General features: G+C 37.9%; 1 protein-coding gene across 1 annotated transcript; it reads left to right on the top strand.

Annotated features, from left to right (window-relative positions):
• The first annotated feature begins 8726 nt into the window (after positions 1-8726).
• Positions 8727-9847, top strand: LOC133248867 (olfactory receptor 6C2-like). Its single transcript, XM_061419152.1, has one exon. It carries the CDS (start codon positions 8835-8837, stop codon positions 9771-9773), a length of 939 nt encoding a protein of 312 aa, XP_061275136.1. The 5' UTR covers positions 8727-8834; the 3' UTR covers positions 9774-9847.
• The last annotated feature ends 5360 nt before the right edge of the window (positions 9848-15207 follow it).

Genomic DNA, 15207 nt, shown 5'->3' with positions numbered 1-15207 from the left:
AATAAAATCAAAAGAAATGACAGTATTTCAGAGTGAATAAAAAATCACAAAGGTAAAAAGCAAAAAAACAAAAATAATGTAGTGTGTAACTTAAAATCTTCACATTCTTATCATTGACTCTCTGTAAAAGGATTACAAATACATTTGTAACTGCATTTAGTTTGGATGTTATCATTGGTGGTATTGACTGAGTAATTCTAATTTCTTTTTGTGTGGATTTTAGCATTGGTCAAACTTATATTAATGTTGAGAATATCACTACAGGAAAAACAGAAAGGGAGAATTAAATATGATAGGAAAATAATTCAGTAGAAAAATTAGAGGCAACAGTATAAAACAATGGTTTCTTAATGTGTTATATTCCAGGTTTGTCTTTTGAAAGATCCAAACATTTGGACAGCATTACAATGCTCTAAGATTAAGGAGATAATTCCAAAATGACATAGAAGCCTTCTTAAAGGCCAAATTTGTACAAGAGTACTGAAAAGACTATGCCAAAGCCTTTGACTGTGTGGATCACAATAAACTGTGGAAAATTCTGAAAGAGATGGGAATACCAGACCACCTGACCTGCCTCTTGAGAAACCTCTATACAGGTCAGGAATCAACAGTTAGAACTGGACATGGAACAACAGACTGGTTCCAAATAAGAAAAGGAGCTCGTCAAGGCTGTATATTGTCACCCTGTTTATTTAACTTATATGCAGAGTACATCATGAGAAACACTGGGCTGGAAGAAACACAAGCTAGAATCAAGATTTTCGGGAGAAATATCGATAACCTCAGATATGCAGATGACACCACCCTTATGGCAGAAAGTGAAGAGGAACTAAAAAGCCTCTTGATGAAGGTGAAAGTAGAGACTGAAAAAGTTGGCTTAAAACTCAACATTCAGAAAGCGAAGATCATGGCATCCGGGCCCACCACTTCATGGGAAATAGATGGGGAAACAGTGGAAACAGTGTCAGACTTTATTTTTCTGGGCTCCAAAATCACTGCAGATGGTGACTGCAGCTACGAAATTAAAAGACGCTTACTCCTTGGAAGGAAAGTTATGACCAACCTAGATAGCATATTCAAAAGCAGAGACATTACATTGCCAACAAAGGTTTGTCTAGTCAGGGCTATGGTTTTTCCTGTGGTCATGTATGGATGTGAGAGTTGGACTGTGAAGAAGGCTGAGCGCCAAAGAATTGATGCTTTTGAACTGTGGTGTTGGAGAAGACTCTTGAGAGTCCCTTGGACTGCAAGGAGATCCAACCAGTCCCTTCTAAAGGAGATCAGTCCTGAGTGTTCTTTGGAGGGAATGATGCTAAAGCTGAAACTCCAGTACTTTGGCCACCTCATGCAAAGAGTTGACTCATTGGAAAAGACTCTGATTCTGGGAGGGATTGGGGGCAGGAGGAGAAGGGGACGGCAGAGGATGAGATGGCTGGATGGCATCACTGACTCGATGGACGTGAGTCTGAGTGAACTCCGCGAGTTGGTGATGGACAGGGAGGCTTGGCGTGCTGCGATTCATGGGGTCGCAAAGAGTCGGACACGACTGAGCGACTGATCTGATCTGATCTGATCTGACTGAAAAGAAAAACTACCATAGAAACAAAGAATCAGAGCATTTTGAGAAAGGATGCATAGTGCCACCACTGTAAATATAAATAATGCTATGGATAGTGATGTGAATATGAATGCATCACGAAAAAGGGAAGCTCTATAAAAGAATTGTAATGCCAAATCAGTCACATATAAAAAAGGGGGGAAAATTAATAGGCAATGTATCAAAACCTCATGGCATAGGAAAACACTTTACACTTGACTTCCATGATACCATGCTCACCAGCTGTTTGTCCCTCCTATTTCACTGTATGTTCTTTCTACATATTTGTCAATACCTCCTGGTTATTACCTTCTGGATGTTGGATGCAGATATTAAAGTAAATAAAATAATTGGAAGAAAATATAAGTAAGTATATGGCATGGTTAGGACTATTAAAGCCTTTCACATAATAATAGATTCAGAAACAAACAAACAAAAAGATAAATGATTTTACTGTGATTTAACCAAATTTTCTGTATACCATCACCACAAATTGCATTAAATATTAAATAACAAACTGTGAAAAAGGATTTATTACATATGAGATTTGCACAGACTTAATATCCTGAATATATGCAAATATCTCAAGAAAGCATAAGGAATTACTTCAACAACAGTGAAAGGGTAGTAATATTATGTTCAAACATTACCGATAAATATATGCAAATTATGACATGTTATTAGCGATTACAAAATGTGCATTAACATGAACAAAATGTTGATTGGTTCATCATTTTAGCAAAGATTTAGTATCCTCATGACACATAATAACATGACCTTGATGTTATTAATACATCTTTCCAGTCTCCAAGGACATTGTCCCAATTCCTAGGTGCATTAGTTAACTTTTGTTTTGCTTTGTTTTTTCCTATATGAATATTTTACATTCATTAGTGACTTTGGAGCATGGTCACCAAGGACACATTTTTTTAGCATAGTTAATCTTACCTGTTACAGGTTGACCATATACAAAAAGCATCCTCAATCATATCTGTGGTGAAACTTCAGGGAATCATTCCATGTTAAATTGTTGGGTCAGGCCATCAACTTTGCAAGAATGAAAGACAATTTTTGTTTTCCTTGGCCTGTTTACTAATCTTTCCTTCTATCTATAATTTGTGGAAGTAGGTCATTTTTAAATTTAGACTGATTTTTGTCATTCATGGTAAATGTTAGGCACAGGGATATAAAAAAGGATATAACTTGTTCATGCATTTTCATTGCTATCTTTGAGTGAGTGTTAAGTGGAAAAGAATCACTAGACTACATCTATGTCACTACTAATAACTGGTTTAATTGTGAGACTATGTGGGGAGGAAAAAAATCTGAAGCCTGAATGAAAGACTAAAGTGTAAGTATTTGCATATTTTTCAAATAAGTATTTTTTTTCTATTCAAAATTTGGGGGGGAAAAAAAAAACAGTTCCTTTTCTGAAGAAGGGAATGCTACTTCTGTGATGGAAAAGATCTGGTTATTTGGCCTGAGGGCGTAGAATGTACCTTGATTTTAGGAAAGAGTATATTTCCTCTATTTCATAGAAAGATGCCTGCTAGCCATTTGTATGACCTTGAAGAATTCACTCTCCCTCTCTGAACTTTGTTTTCCTTCTTCATAAAACTTGCCATGCTTTAGATATCAGTGACATGACTGAAAATTCTCCTGTCCAAAGTAGGTTAAAGCATCTCTGTTTTTTTCTTTGCTTGATGACCTTTTACAAGGAATTAACAGTGGAGCAGAATGTGGCTCTGGAGGGGAAAAATTGCTGGCCATGGGCCTGAGCCCATCAGATGAAAAATTCTGTAGATCTGAGGAAGTCCCTAGGCTTCCCTGGTGGCTCAGTGGTAAAGAACCTGCCTGCCAGTGCAGCAAATACTGGTTCAATCTCTGGTTTGGGAAAATCCCCTGGAGAAGGGAATGGCAACCCATTCCAGTATACTTGCCTGGAGAATCCCATGGACAGAGGAGCCTGGCAGGCTATAGTTCACAGGGTCACAAAGAGTTGGACACAACTAAGCAACTAACACTCTTAACACTTTCAGTGTTACACTGAATACATGCACATATATGCTGACCAGAAGAATTTATTATTTTAAAGCTTCGCTTAAATGGTATGTGTGTTCACTCAGTCCTGTCCGACTCTTTGTGACCCCATGGACTGTAGCCCGCCTGGCTCCTCTGTCCAAGGGATTTCCCAGGCAAGCATACTGGAGTGGGTTGCCATTCCCTTTAGCTTCTTTAAATGGTATGATCTTTGACATTCAGTGATTGAGTGGATGTTAACCCTATCTATGTGAATATAACCTGTGTGAAATCATACTACAATAGTCCAGATGTATTTTTTAAAAGGTTTTCTGAATTAAGCATTGAGGAAAACTGTAAAAATAAAGCAGTGTTATAGAATACTACAATGTCAGGCAATATGGCCAAATTTCAGAGTTCGCCTTGATTTTCTAAAAATTATAAAGGTTTCTGGAGAAGGCATGGCACCCCACTCCAATACTCTCGCCTGGAAAATCCCATGGATGGAGGAGCCTGGTAGGCTGCAGTCCATGGGGTCGTGAGGAGTCAGACACAACTGAGCGACTTCACTTTTACTTTTCACTTTCATGCACTGGAGAAGGAAATGGCAACCCACTCCAGTGTTCTTGCCTGGAGAATCCCAGGGATGGCAGAGCCTGGTGGGCTGCCATCTATGAGGTCGCACAGAGTCCGACACAACTGAAGTGACTTAGCAGCAGCAGCATAAAGGTTTCCCATAGTTTAACATTACAGAAAAGTTAACAAATGTCATGGGCCCACTGCTGTGGATAGAAATAGAGCATTAAGAGTACCTTATAAGCTATAGATATACCTAGACCTTCATGCTGCTACCTGAATAGAGTTACTGTCCTGACTTCTTCTTTTTTAATGTAAATTTTTTATATTTCCCAAAATGAAAAAGGTGAGGAGTGGCATTGTTTTCCACTTTTGCAAATCACAATGTTTGCCTTAACACAGGACAATGAGTTCTCATATTTGTTTCTAACAACATGTGCTCAGGCCTTCAGCTGTGTCCTACTCTTTGCAACCCCATAGCCCTCCAGGGTCCCCTGTCCATGGACTTCCCCATCCAAGAATACTGGAGTGGGTTGCCATTTCCTTCTCCATAATGTCCTGGTTTCTAACTCCATAGATTTGCTGTGCTTATCTTTGAAATTACTGTGAATGGAATTCTTTTATGTCTTCCTTCTTCACTCAAAATTTTGTTAGAACTCTCCATGCTATTGCATGTAGCAGTATTATTATTACTGTCATTGTTTTACTCTTCCATTTTATGAATACAATTACAATTTAAAAATTGATTCTATCATTGGAGGTCATTTTAGTGTTTTGAGCTTTTGGATTATTAAAAACAATGCCACTTTGAATTTTCTTAAACATTCATTTACTTGGAGTACATATGTATGCATTTCTATTGGGCAAATACCTAGAATAATAATATCTTGTTTCATAAATATCTGGACATTCAACTTAATAAACATATTCAAAAAGTTTTGATAGTGTCTTTAAAAATGTACACACCAACTAAGATTACAATACATTCTTAAAGATACTTGGTATGGTCCATCCATTTAATGTTAGTTATCCTCATAGTTTGGAGAAGGCAATGGCACCCCACTCCAGTACTCTTGCCTGGAAAATCCCATGGACCGCAGAGCCTGGTAGGCTGCAGTCCATGGGGTCACTAAGAGTCGGACACGACTGAGCAACCTCCCTTTCAGTTTTCACTTTCATGCATGGGAGAAGGAAATGGCAACCCATTCCAGTACTCTTGCCTGGAGAATCCCAGGGACGGGGGAGCCTGGTGGGCTTCCATCTATGGGGTCACACAAAGTTGGACACGACTGAAGCAACTTAGCAGCAGCAGCAGGAGCAGCATCCTCATAGTTGTACACTAGTTGTGAATTTAATTTCCTTTTCCCTAAACCCTAAAAAGATTACATTTCATATGTTCACTGGTATTTAGATGTCCTCTTTTTTAAAGAAACTTGTCTAATTTTTATTAGGCTTGGTTTTGTCTTATTGATTTGTAGTAGAGTTTTATAAATGCTGGGTTCTGTCTTTGAGAGTTTTTGCAAATATCTTCTCTTACTCCGTGACTAGTCTTCTTTAATCAGTTGTATGCATTGTATATAAAACCTACATATGTAACATTCTAGTGAATTATGAAAAATCTATATATGTATCCTCATAACCACTACTGAAATCAAGATATATAATGCTATGTAACATTCCATGTTTATAAATATCACAATTTGTTTATTTATAATCTCTTGATGCTTCTTTATATTGCATTCCACTTTTAGTTATTTTGAATAAAAATCCAATTATCAAGTTTTTCTGTGAAATATATATATATATATATATATATATATATATATTTTTATCCTCATAGTAAATTCTTAGGGACAGAGTTGATATGTCATATTTGGTGCTGCAGAACACTCTTTAGAATCCCTTGGCCTGCAAGGAGATCAAACCAGTCAATCCTAAAGGAAATAAACCCTGAATATTCATTGGAAGGACTGATGCTGAAGCTGAAGCTCCAATACTTTGGTCTCCTTGTGCAGATGACTCACTGGAAAAGACCCTGATGATGAGAAAGATGGAAGGCAAAAGGAGAAGGGGATGGCAGAGTCTGAGATGATTAAATAGCATCATCGTCTCAATGGACATTGATTTAAGCAACCTCCAGCAGATGATGGAGGACAAAGGAGCCTGGCATGCTACAATCCATGGGGTTGCAGAGAGTCAGACATGACTTAGTGACTGAACAATGTCTTCTCTAGGCAATCCTTTCTTTCATTTCACCCTCTCTCTAAGAGGCTGTCCTAAATAAGGTGACTTCATTTAGGCTGATAATCCCCAAAGTTATATCTGCACGAAGAGTGCATCCTATCATATTCTGACTTCAATATTCAATTTTTGGGGGCATCTAGATCAGACTTGGAGAAGGCAATGGCACCCCACTCCAGTACTCTTGCCTGGAAAACCCCATGAATGGAGAAGCCTGGTAGGCTGCAGTCCATGGAGTCGCTAAGTCAGACACGACTGAGCAACTTCACTTTCACTTTTCATTTTCATGCATTGGAGAAGGAAATGGCAACCCACTCCAGTGTTCTTGCCTGGAGAATCCCAGGGATGGGGGAGCCTGGTGGGCTGCGGTCCATGGGGTTGCACAGAGTCAGACACGACTGACGCGACTTAGCAGCAGCAATAGCAGCAGCAGATCAGACTTAGAGGGTTTGAAATTAGACTTTTCCTTGGACAAGTCTATGTGGCTTTAATTTTCACTTTTTAAAAAATGTCTTTCTAAAGGCAGATAATTTTTTGTTAGGTCTATGATCTATTTCAAGTTCATTTTTTGTTGTGTTCATTTTTATGTCAGTTATATGGAATCGACTGAAGATGCATTTAGTTCTTGTATATGTCTGTGGATTTTCAGTCAATTCTATCAATTAATTAGTAAGAGAATCTCCAACTATAATTGCTAATTTATCTATTTCATCTTTCATTTATGGAAGTTTGTGCTGTTCTGTCGCTTCAGTAGTGTCTGACTCTTTGCGACCCTATGGATTATAGACCACCAGGTTCCTCATCCATGGGGATTCTCCAGGCAAGAATACAAGAGTAGGTTGCTGTGTGCTCTTCCAGGGGATCCTCCAGACCCAGGGATCAAACCTGTATCTCTAAAATCTCCTGCATTGTCAGGCAGGCTCTTTACCACTGGTGCCACTTTAGAAGCCTGTATGCCAGTTTATTCTTCATATATTTTGATACATTATTAGATACATAAATAATTAGAATCTATGTTCTTGGTTATTTGACTCAATTATCAGTATGTAATTTTCTTTTGTATGCTTGTTAATTTTCTTTGGTGGCAATATGCACTCCAGCATTCTCTTGATTATGCTTTGGATGATATAATTTTTCTCCTCTTTTATTTTTAATCTATACATGTTATTATATTTGAAGTGGAGTGCTTGTATATAGCATTCAGAAAATTAATTTTCTTAATTGTTCTTATAATCTCTTTTGATTACCATGATATGTTTTGATCACTTATAGGCAGTGTATCATCATTTATGTTTGGACTTCTATCATTTTGTTAGTTGATTGTTCTTTGTTCCCATTGCTGTTCATTCTTTTGTCTCTACTTTCCTGCCTTCAATTGAATAGTTTAGTGTTCCATTTTAATTTATAGAATGCTTTTTACCATATCATTTCTTAAAAGTTTGTGTGTGATCTGTAAATTATAATCTATGCATTGAACATTTCACACGCCACTTTGATATAATATTTTGCCACTGGAGGTAGCATGTTACAGAAAAAATTGTTATCCTTTACTTTTCTCCTTTTCATTATGATTATCATATTTTGTCTATATACAGTGTCAGTTCCGTTAGATTATGTTATGAATTTTGCTTTCAACAGATGTTTCAAAGGATTTGTATAGTATGGTATTTCCCCATTTGTTTTTAACTGTTCAGTAGGAAACTACAATTAAGCCATCTGAGGCTGCAGTTCTCTTTGTAGAATAATTTAAATATGTATTTGTTTACTTTGGGCTTCCCTGGTGACCCAGATGTTAAAGAATCTGCCTGCAAAGCAGGAGATCTGGGTTCAGTCCCTGGGTTGGGAATATCCCCTGGAGAAGGAAATGGCTACTCACTCCAGTATTCTTACCTGGAGACTTTCATGAACAGAGAAGGCTGGTGGGCTACAGTCCACGGGATTGCAAAGAGTTAACACAATTGTGTGACTAACACTTTTACTTTTCACTTGTTTACTTTAATGTTAAAAATAGAACTATATAGGTTAGATATTTAATCTTGCATTAACTTTAATAAATTGTATTTTTTGTAGAATTCACTCATTCATTCAAGTTGCTGAATCCATTTAGCAAATTTTTTCAAAACATGACATTTTTATCTTTTCAATAGCTGTATAACTTATAATGATGTCATACCTCACATTTCTGATAAATTCCATCTTTTTTTTCTTTCAAGATCAGTCTCAATGACAGTTTTATCCACGTTATTAATCCTCTCCATGAATCAGCTTTTGATTGTATTCATCTTGTCTCTTGTTTCTGTTTTCTATTCCATTGATTTTTTTAAATTACTTTCTTTTATCTATTTGGATACCTTCTCTTAGACTTTTTACATATAGATTACCTAAAACATCAAAGGTGGTCATGAGAAATCACACAGTCATAACAACGTTCATCTTGTTGGGACTTACAGAGGACCCACAGCTGCAAGTTCTTGTTTTCGTCTTCTTGTTTCTTACTTACCTGCTGAGCATTACTGGAAATCTGACTATTATCATTCTAACATTCCTGGATTCTCATCTTAAAACACCTATGTATTTTTTTCTTAGAAACTTCTCCTTCTTAGAAATCTCATTCACAACGGTCTGTATTCCCAGATTCCTGTATAGCATATCAAGTGGGGACAATTCCATTACTTATAACGCCTGTGCTAGTCAAATATTTTTCATTGGACTTTTTGGGGCCACAGAGTTTTTTCTCCTGGCAGCCATGTCCTATGACCGATATGTGGCCATTTGTAAACCCCTTCATTACATGACCATCATGAATGGCAGAGTCTGCACCATCCTTGTGTTCTGCTGCTGGATCTCTGGGCTGATGATCATCATCACACCACTCAGTATGGGCCTCCAGCTAGAATTCTGTGACTCCAATGCCATTGATCATTTTGGCTGTGATGCAGCTCCTCTTTTTAAGATCTCATGCTCAGATACATGGTTCATTGAACAGATGGTTATAATTTGTGCAGTGGTGACATTCATCATTACATTGATAGGGGTTGTTCTTTCTTACATGTATATCATCAGGACAATTCTAAGATTTCCCTCTGCATTACAGAGAAGAAAAGCTTTTTCCACTTGTTCTTCTCACATGATTGTTGTTTCCATTACCTATGGCAGCTGTATTTTTATCTACATCAAGCCTTCAGCCAAAGAAGAGGTGGACATTAACAAAGAGGTGTCTGTGCTCACTACATCTGTTGCCCCGCTGTTGAACCCTGTTATTTATACTTTGAAGAACAAGCAGGTGAAACAAGCTGTCAGTGACATAATCAAAAAAATTGCATTTTTCTTACACAATTAAGAGCATACTGGATTTAAACCATCAGATAAAAATAATGTATTGCTTGCTTAAACATTTTTCTCTGGAAATCCTAATTGTGAAACTACTTAGAACAAATTACTTATCCGTCTCTGTAATCTCAATCAAAATGATTTATGTCATTAAAAGAACATGAGAATTTCTCAGAAACAAAATCTTTCTTTACCTCTCACTACGTTTTTCTAACATTATTCAAAAAAAGAATTGTATACCATGTTAAATATATTATCTATGATTCCCGGGAAAATTTCAGAACAATAGTTTTGCTGGACTCCTTTAACTTGCATTTGTATAATAAATACACTCTGGAGAAGAAAATGGCAACCCACTCCAATATTCTTGCCTGGAACATTCCATGAACAGAGGAGCCTGCTGGGCTCTACAGTCCATAGGATCACAAAGAGTCAGACACAACTGAGGAATTTTCACAATCACACTCAATAAATATGCTGAAACATGTGACATATAAGAAGAAATATTTCATCTTTGTTTAAAGTATTAACAAGAGAAACATTAAAATAAAAGAATTCAAAATAAGCTTGTCAACTAAATCATATTGTAAGCCAAACATGAAAATAAATATCAAACATCTGAAAATAAAAATGGTCCACAAAATATACAAGAGAGTTTACTTCAAGAAACAGGTGAAATTTTTAAACCACACCTGTATAACAATAGCATGTTAGCACTCATACACACATGCACACATAAAAACAAAAAGAATAAAACAAAAATTAGTACTTTTGCTTCCATCTCTGTCAGAAAAGGAGTTTGAAACCATATTTTCTTTCTTAAATAATCATGAAACTGAATCGAGTATATGAGAAAATTTTTGACAAGCAGCTCAAATTTCCCTCTATAAAAGGGAAATTATGTAAATGGACTCCACAATTAGCACTAGTTCAGTTCACATTATGAGACAGAGACTAAGCTCAACATGACTGTCTCTCTGAGTTTAGTTGTCAAGATCAGGTCAGCTGAAACGGTTAGTATCCTCCAGTCAGGGCTGCATTGAACTGGAATCTGGACATGAGTTCCTCTTGTGTCCTTGGCTGAGCAACTGACTAAACACATGTAGGAAAAGTTTAATCCATGTTCACCGGTGATAATGCTGAGCATTCGACAGAGATAGTAGAGGCTAAGCAGTACTTTGGCCACCTCATGTCAAGAGTTGACTCTTTGGAAAAGACTGATGCTTGGAGGGATTGGAGGCAGGAGGAGAAGGGGACGACAGAGGATGAGATGGCTGGATGGCATCACGGACTCAATGGATGTGGGTTTGAGTGAACTCCTGAAGTTGGTGATGGACAGGGAGGTCTGGCTGTGCTGCAATTCATGGGGTCGCAAAGAGTCGGACATGACTGAGCAACTGAACTGAACTGAACTGAACTGAAGCAGTCACTGGGCTTGGACTTTTGGCCCAGCCAAAGTAAACAGCCCTTGTGAATAAATGTCTCCTCAATGATAGGATTCTAGCTGAACACTGGAAAAGCTACTTAGGAGTAAGGCCCACATTCTGGAGCAAGACACAGAAACTTAAGGCCTGAGAGTAGAATCTACCCACACTGGTTCTTATAAAAAAAGATTGTATATCTCACTATTTGCATGATATCTACATCTACTTTTATGGCAGAGTTGAGTATTTAAAAGACACCTTTAGGGCCCAAAAAGGTGAAAATGTTTACTATCTGACCTTTTGCAGAAAATGTTTGTCCACCTCTGGTGTAGAATTCACTTTGCCATTTTTGTATTATTTGGGAAGAAATAATGAGAGGCTGTAGAAGGCAATGGCACCCCACTCCAGGACTCTTGCCTGGAAAATCCCATGGACAGAGGAGCCTGGAAGGCTGCAGTCCATGGTGTCACTGAGGGTCGGACATGACTGAGCAACTTCACTTACACTTTTCAGTTTCATGCACTGAAGAAGGAAATGGCAACCCACTCCAGTGTTCTTGCCTGGAGAATCCCAGGGATGGGGGAGCCTGGTGGGCTGCTGTCTGTGGGGTCGCACAGAGTTGGACACGGCTGAAGTGACTTAGCAGCAGCAGCAGCATTGAGAGGCAGTTTTCTCAGAAGCTGTTAATCTCTTCATCTTCCCAGATGTCTTCCAGGTGTAACTCTTAAACTTGACCAGCTAATAGAATCCAATTAGTCCATCCCCCTATATCTTCCCTTTTGCCAGTGAATTCACTTCAAAGTAGACTTTGAAAAGACGAGAATTTGGGAAAGTCTGTCTATTTCGTCTAGCTGGAACTCCTATGTGGGCATGCTTAGTTGTTTAGTCACTTCTGCCTTTCATGTGACCCTGCCAGGCTCCTCTGTCCATGGGATTCTCCAGGCAAGAGTACTGGACTGGGTAGAGATTCCCTTCTCCACAGGATCCTGAGACTGAACTCAGACCTCCTGCATTGCAAATGGATTCTTTACTGTCTTAGCCACCAGGGAAGCCCAGAACTCACACTAACAACTGAAGTTAGAACCACTTCAGTGTTTTATAACAAATGGGAAACTCAATTGCTTTGGCTACTTAATAGAAAATTTTGTTCAGCACAAAAAATTCTATAAATCTTGAATCTCATCCCAATCTTCCCTGGGGAAAAAGAAAACAGACTTATTTACAACTCCCAAATGTGTACATGTGTAATTCATACTCAAGCCACAGGAGTGTTTGCCCTATGCCTACTGAATTCTAGATAAGGCCACCTGTATGAAATGCCAGTCATTTGGCTAAATTCTTTCATGTGTCATAAATATAAGACATTGTCCCTGAAGTTGGACAGTGTCTCTCAAATGCTATTTGGCTGAGTCATCACAAGTTGTGGTCTGCCCTGCATTCACATAAAAGTAGCCTTTCATTTTGGGATAAAGCCACCATTACCTGAACAGACATAGGGTACAGAATATAAAATAAGTTCTCAATAAGTGTTGACAGGATAAATTAACAAGTGTGTTTTAGAAATTGTTTAAAAAAAAAAGTGATAGTGTTGTAGTGTACAAAAGAAGAAAGAGAATTCAATGAGGTTTGGGCCAGTTTATTTGGAATTGTGTCTATGTGCACACCCCTAGTTTTTTTCTTAAGGTCTCTCTCACCCTCTCAGTAGTGGAGAGGGTTGTTGTTACTGCAGTGGAGTTGGTTTTTCATTTATTTTCTGATTCCTATAATTGTAATTGGAGGAAATTCTTCCCAGGACCCTCTACAGATGTCCTCTTAGACTAAGGCAAACAAAATTGTGAACTGAACTGTCTACTGATCATCTATTTTTCTGTAGTTGAAAGAACTCTTTCTGGTACAAAGAAAAATGCTGAGTTTTTTTTCTAAAACAATCTATGAAGGTTATCCACCAAATCATATTCATTCTAATGATTTATTTTCCCACACTGAGATTACAAATATTTTTAACACATCTAGTAAAAAAAATATATCAAAGCCATAAATTGAAAAAATGTTTCTACCTAAAACTAAGAATGTCATGTGTATAAGTGGTTATATGTGCAAAAATATTTATATAGGAAATTTAGAGAAATAATTTTTATCATAAATAGAAGAAATATAAATAAGTTTCTAAACTTACTAATTATTCAGTTCAGCTCAGTTCAGTTGCTCAGTTGTGTCTGACTCTTTGCGACCCCATGAATCGCAGCACACCAAGCCTCCCTTTCCATCACCGATTCCCGGAGCTCACTCAGACACACGCCCATTGAGTCAGTGATGCCATCCAGCCATCTCATCCTCTGTCATCCCCTTCTCCTCCTGCCCCCAAACCCTCTAGCATCAGAGTCTTTTCCAATGAGTCAACTCTTTGCATGAGGTGGCCAAAGTACTGGAGTTTCAGCTTTAGCATCATTCCTTCCAAAGAAATCCCAGGGCTGATCTCCTTCAGAATGGACTGGTTAGATCTCCTTGCAGTCCAAGGGACTCTCAAGAGTCTTCTCCAACACCACAGTTCAAAAGCATCAATTCTTTGGTGCTCAGCTTGCTTCACAGTCCAACTCTCACATCCATAGATGACCACTGGAAAAACCATAGCCTTGACTAGACAAACCTTTGTTGGCAAAGTAATGTCTCTGCTTTTGAATATGCTATCTAGGTTGGTCATAACTTTTCTTCCAAAAGTAAGCGTCCTTTACTTTCATGGCTGCAGTTAACATCTGCAGTGATTTTGGAGCCCCAAAAATAAAGTCTGACACTGTTTCCACTGTTTCCCTATCTATTTCCCATGAGGTGATACCATGATCTTCGTTTTCTGAATGTTGAGTTTTAAGCCAACTTTTTCACTCTCCTCTTTCACTTTCATCAAGAGGCTCTTTAGTTCCTCTTCATTTTCTGCCATAAGGGTGGTGTCATCTCCATATCTGAGGTGACTGATATTTCTCTCAGCAATCTTGATTCCAGCTTGTGCTTCTTCCAGCCCAGCATTTCTCATGATGTACTCTGCATGTAAGTTAAATAAGCAGGGTGACAATATACAGCCTTGATGTACTCCTTTTCCTATTATGAACCAGTCTGTTGTTCCATGTCCAGTTCTAACTGTTGCTTCCTGACCTGCATAAAAATTTCTCAGGAGGTAGGTCAGGTGGTCTGGTATTCCCATCTCTTTCAGAATTTTCCACAGTTTATTGTGATCCACACAGTCAAAGGCTTTGGCATAGTCAATAAAGCAGAAATAGATGTTTTTCTGGAACTCTCTTGCTTTTTCCATGATCCAGCAGATGTTGACAATTTGATCTCTGGTTCCTCTGCCTTTTCTAAAACCAACTTGAACATCTGGAAGTTCACGGCTCACATATTGCTGAAGCCCGGCTTGGAGAATTTTGAGCATTACTTTATTAGCATGTGAGATGAGTGCAATTGTGTGGTAGTTTAAGCATTCTTTGGCATTGCCTTTGTTTGGGATTGGAATGAAAACTGACTTTTTCCGGTCCTGTGGCCCCTGCTGAGTTTTCCAAATTTGCTGGCAGTACTTTCACAGCATCATCTTTCAGAATTTGAAAGAGCTCAACTGGAATTCCATCACCTCCATTAGCTTTGTTCATAGTGATGCTTTCTAAGGCCCACTTGACTTCACATTCCAGGATGTCTGGCTCTAGGTATTAAGTGGTACTAATTATAAAGAAAGTTTAAAGTTATATAAATTTAGTTATTAAAAATATTAGATATCTTTGTATGTTGATAATTAAAGACGGACCCATGGAATTATCTAGGCCAGAATACTGGAGTGGGTAGTTCCAAACATTGGGAATGAAGTAAATTTATATATTAAGATGTTCAGTGAACTCATAAAAGTGATATTTGAAGAAAATAACACATTGATATATTAGAATAAAATCATAGAGAAAGCATCATTAAATGTGCTTATAAAGCAAACTAAATATAAGATATATGAACATGAATAAATATAAAGTATATGTAAACATA

Source organism: Bos javanicus, chromosome 5 (genome assembly GCF_032452875.1).
Source record: "Bos javanicus breed banteng chromosome 5, ARS-OSU_banteng_1.0, whole genome shotgun sequence".
NCBI lineage: Eukaryota > Metazoa > Chordata > Mammalia > Artiodactyla > Bovidae > Bos > Bos javanicus.
This window is presented reverse-complemented; position numbering and strand designations above follow the sequence as displayed.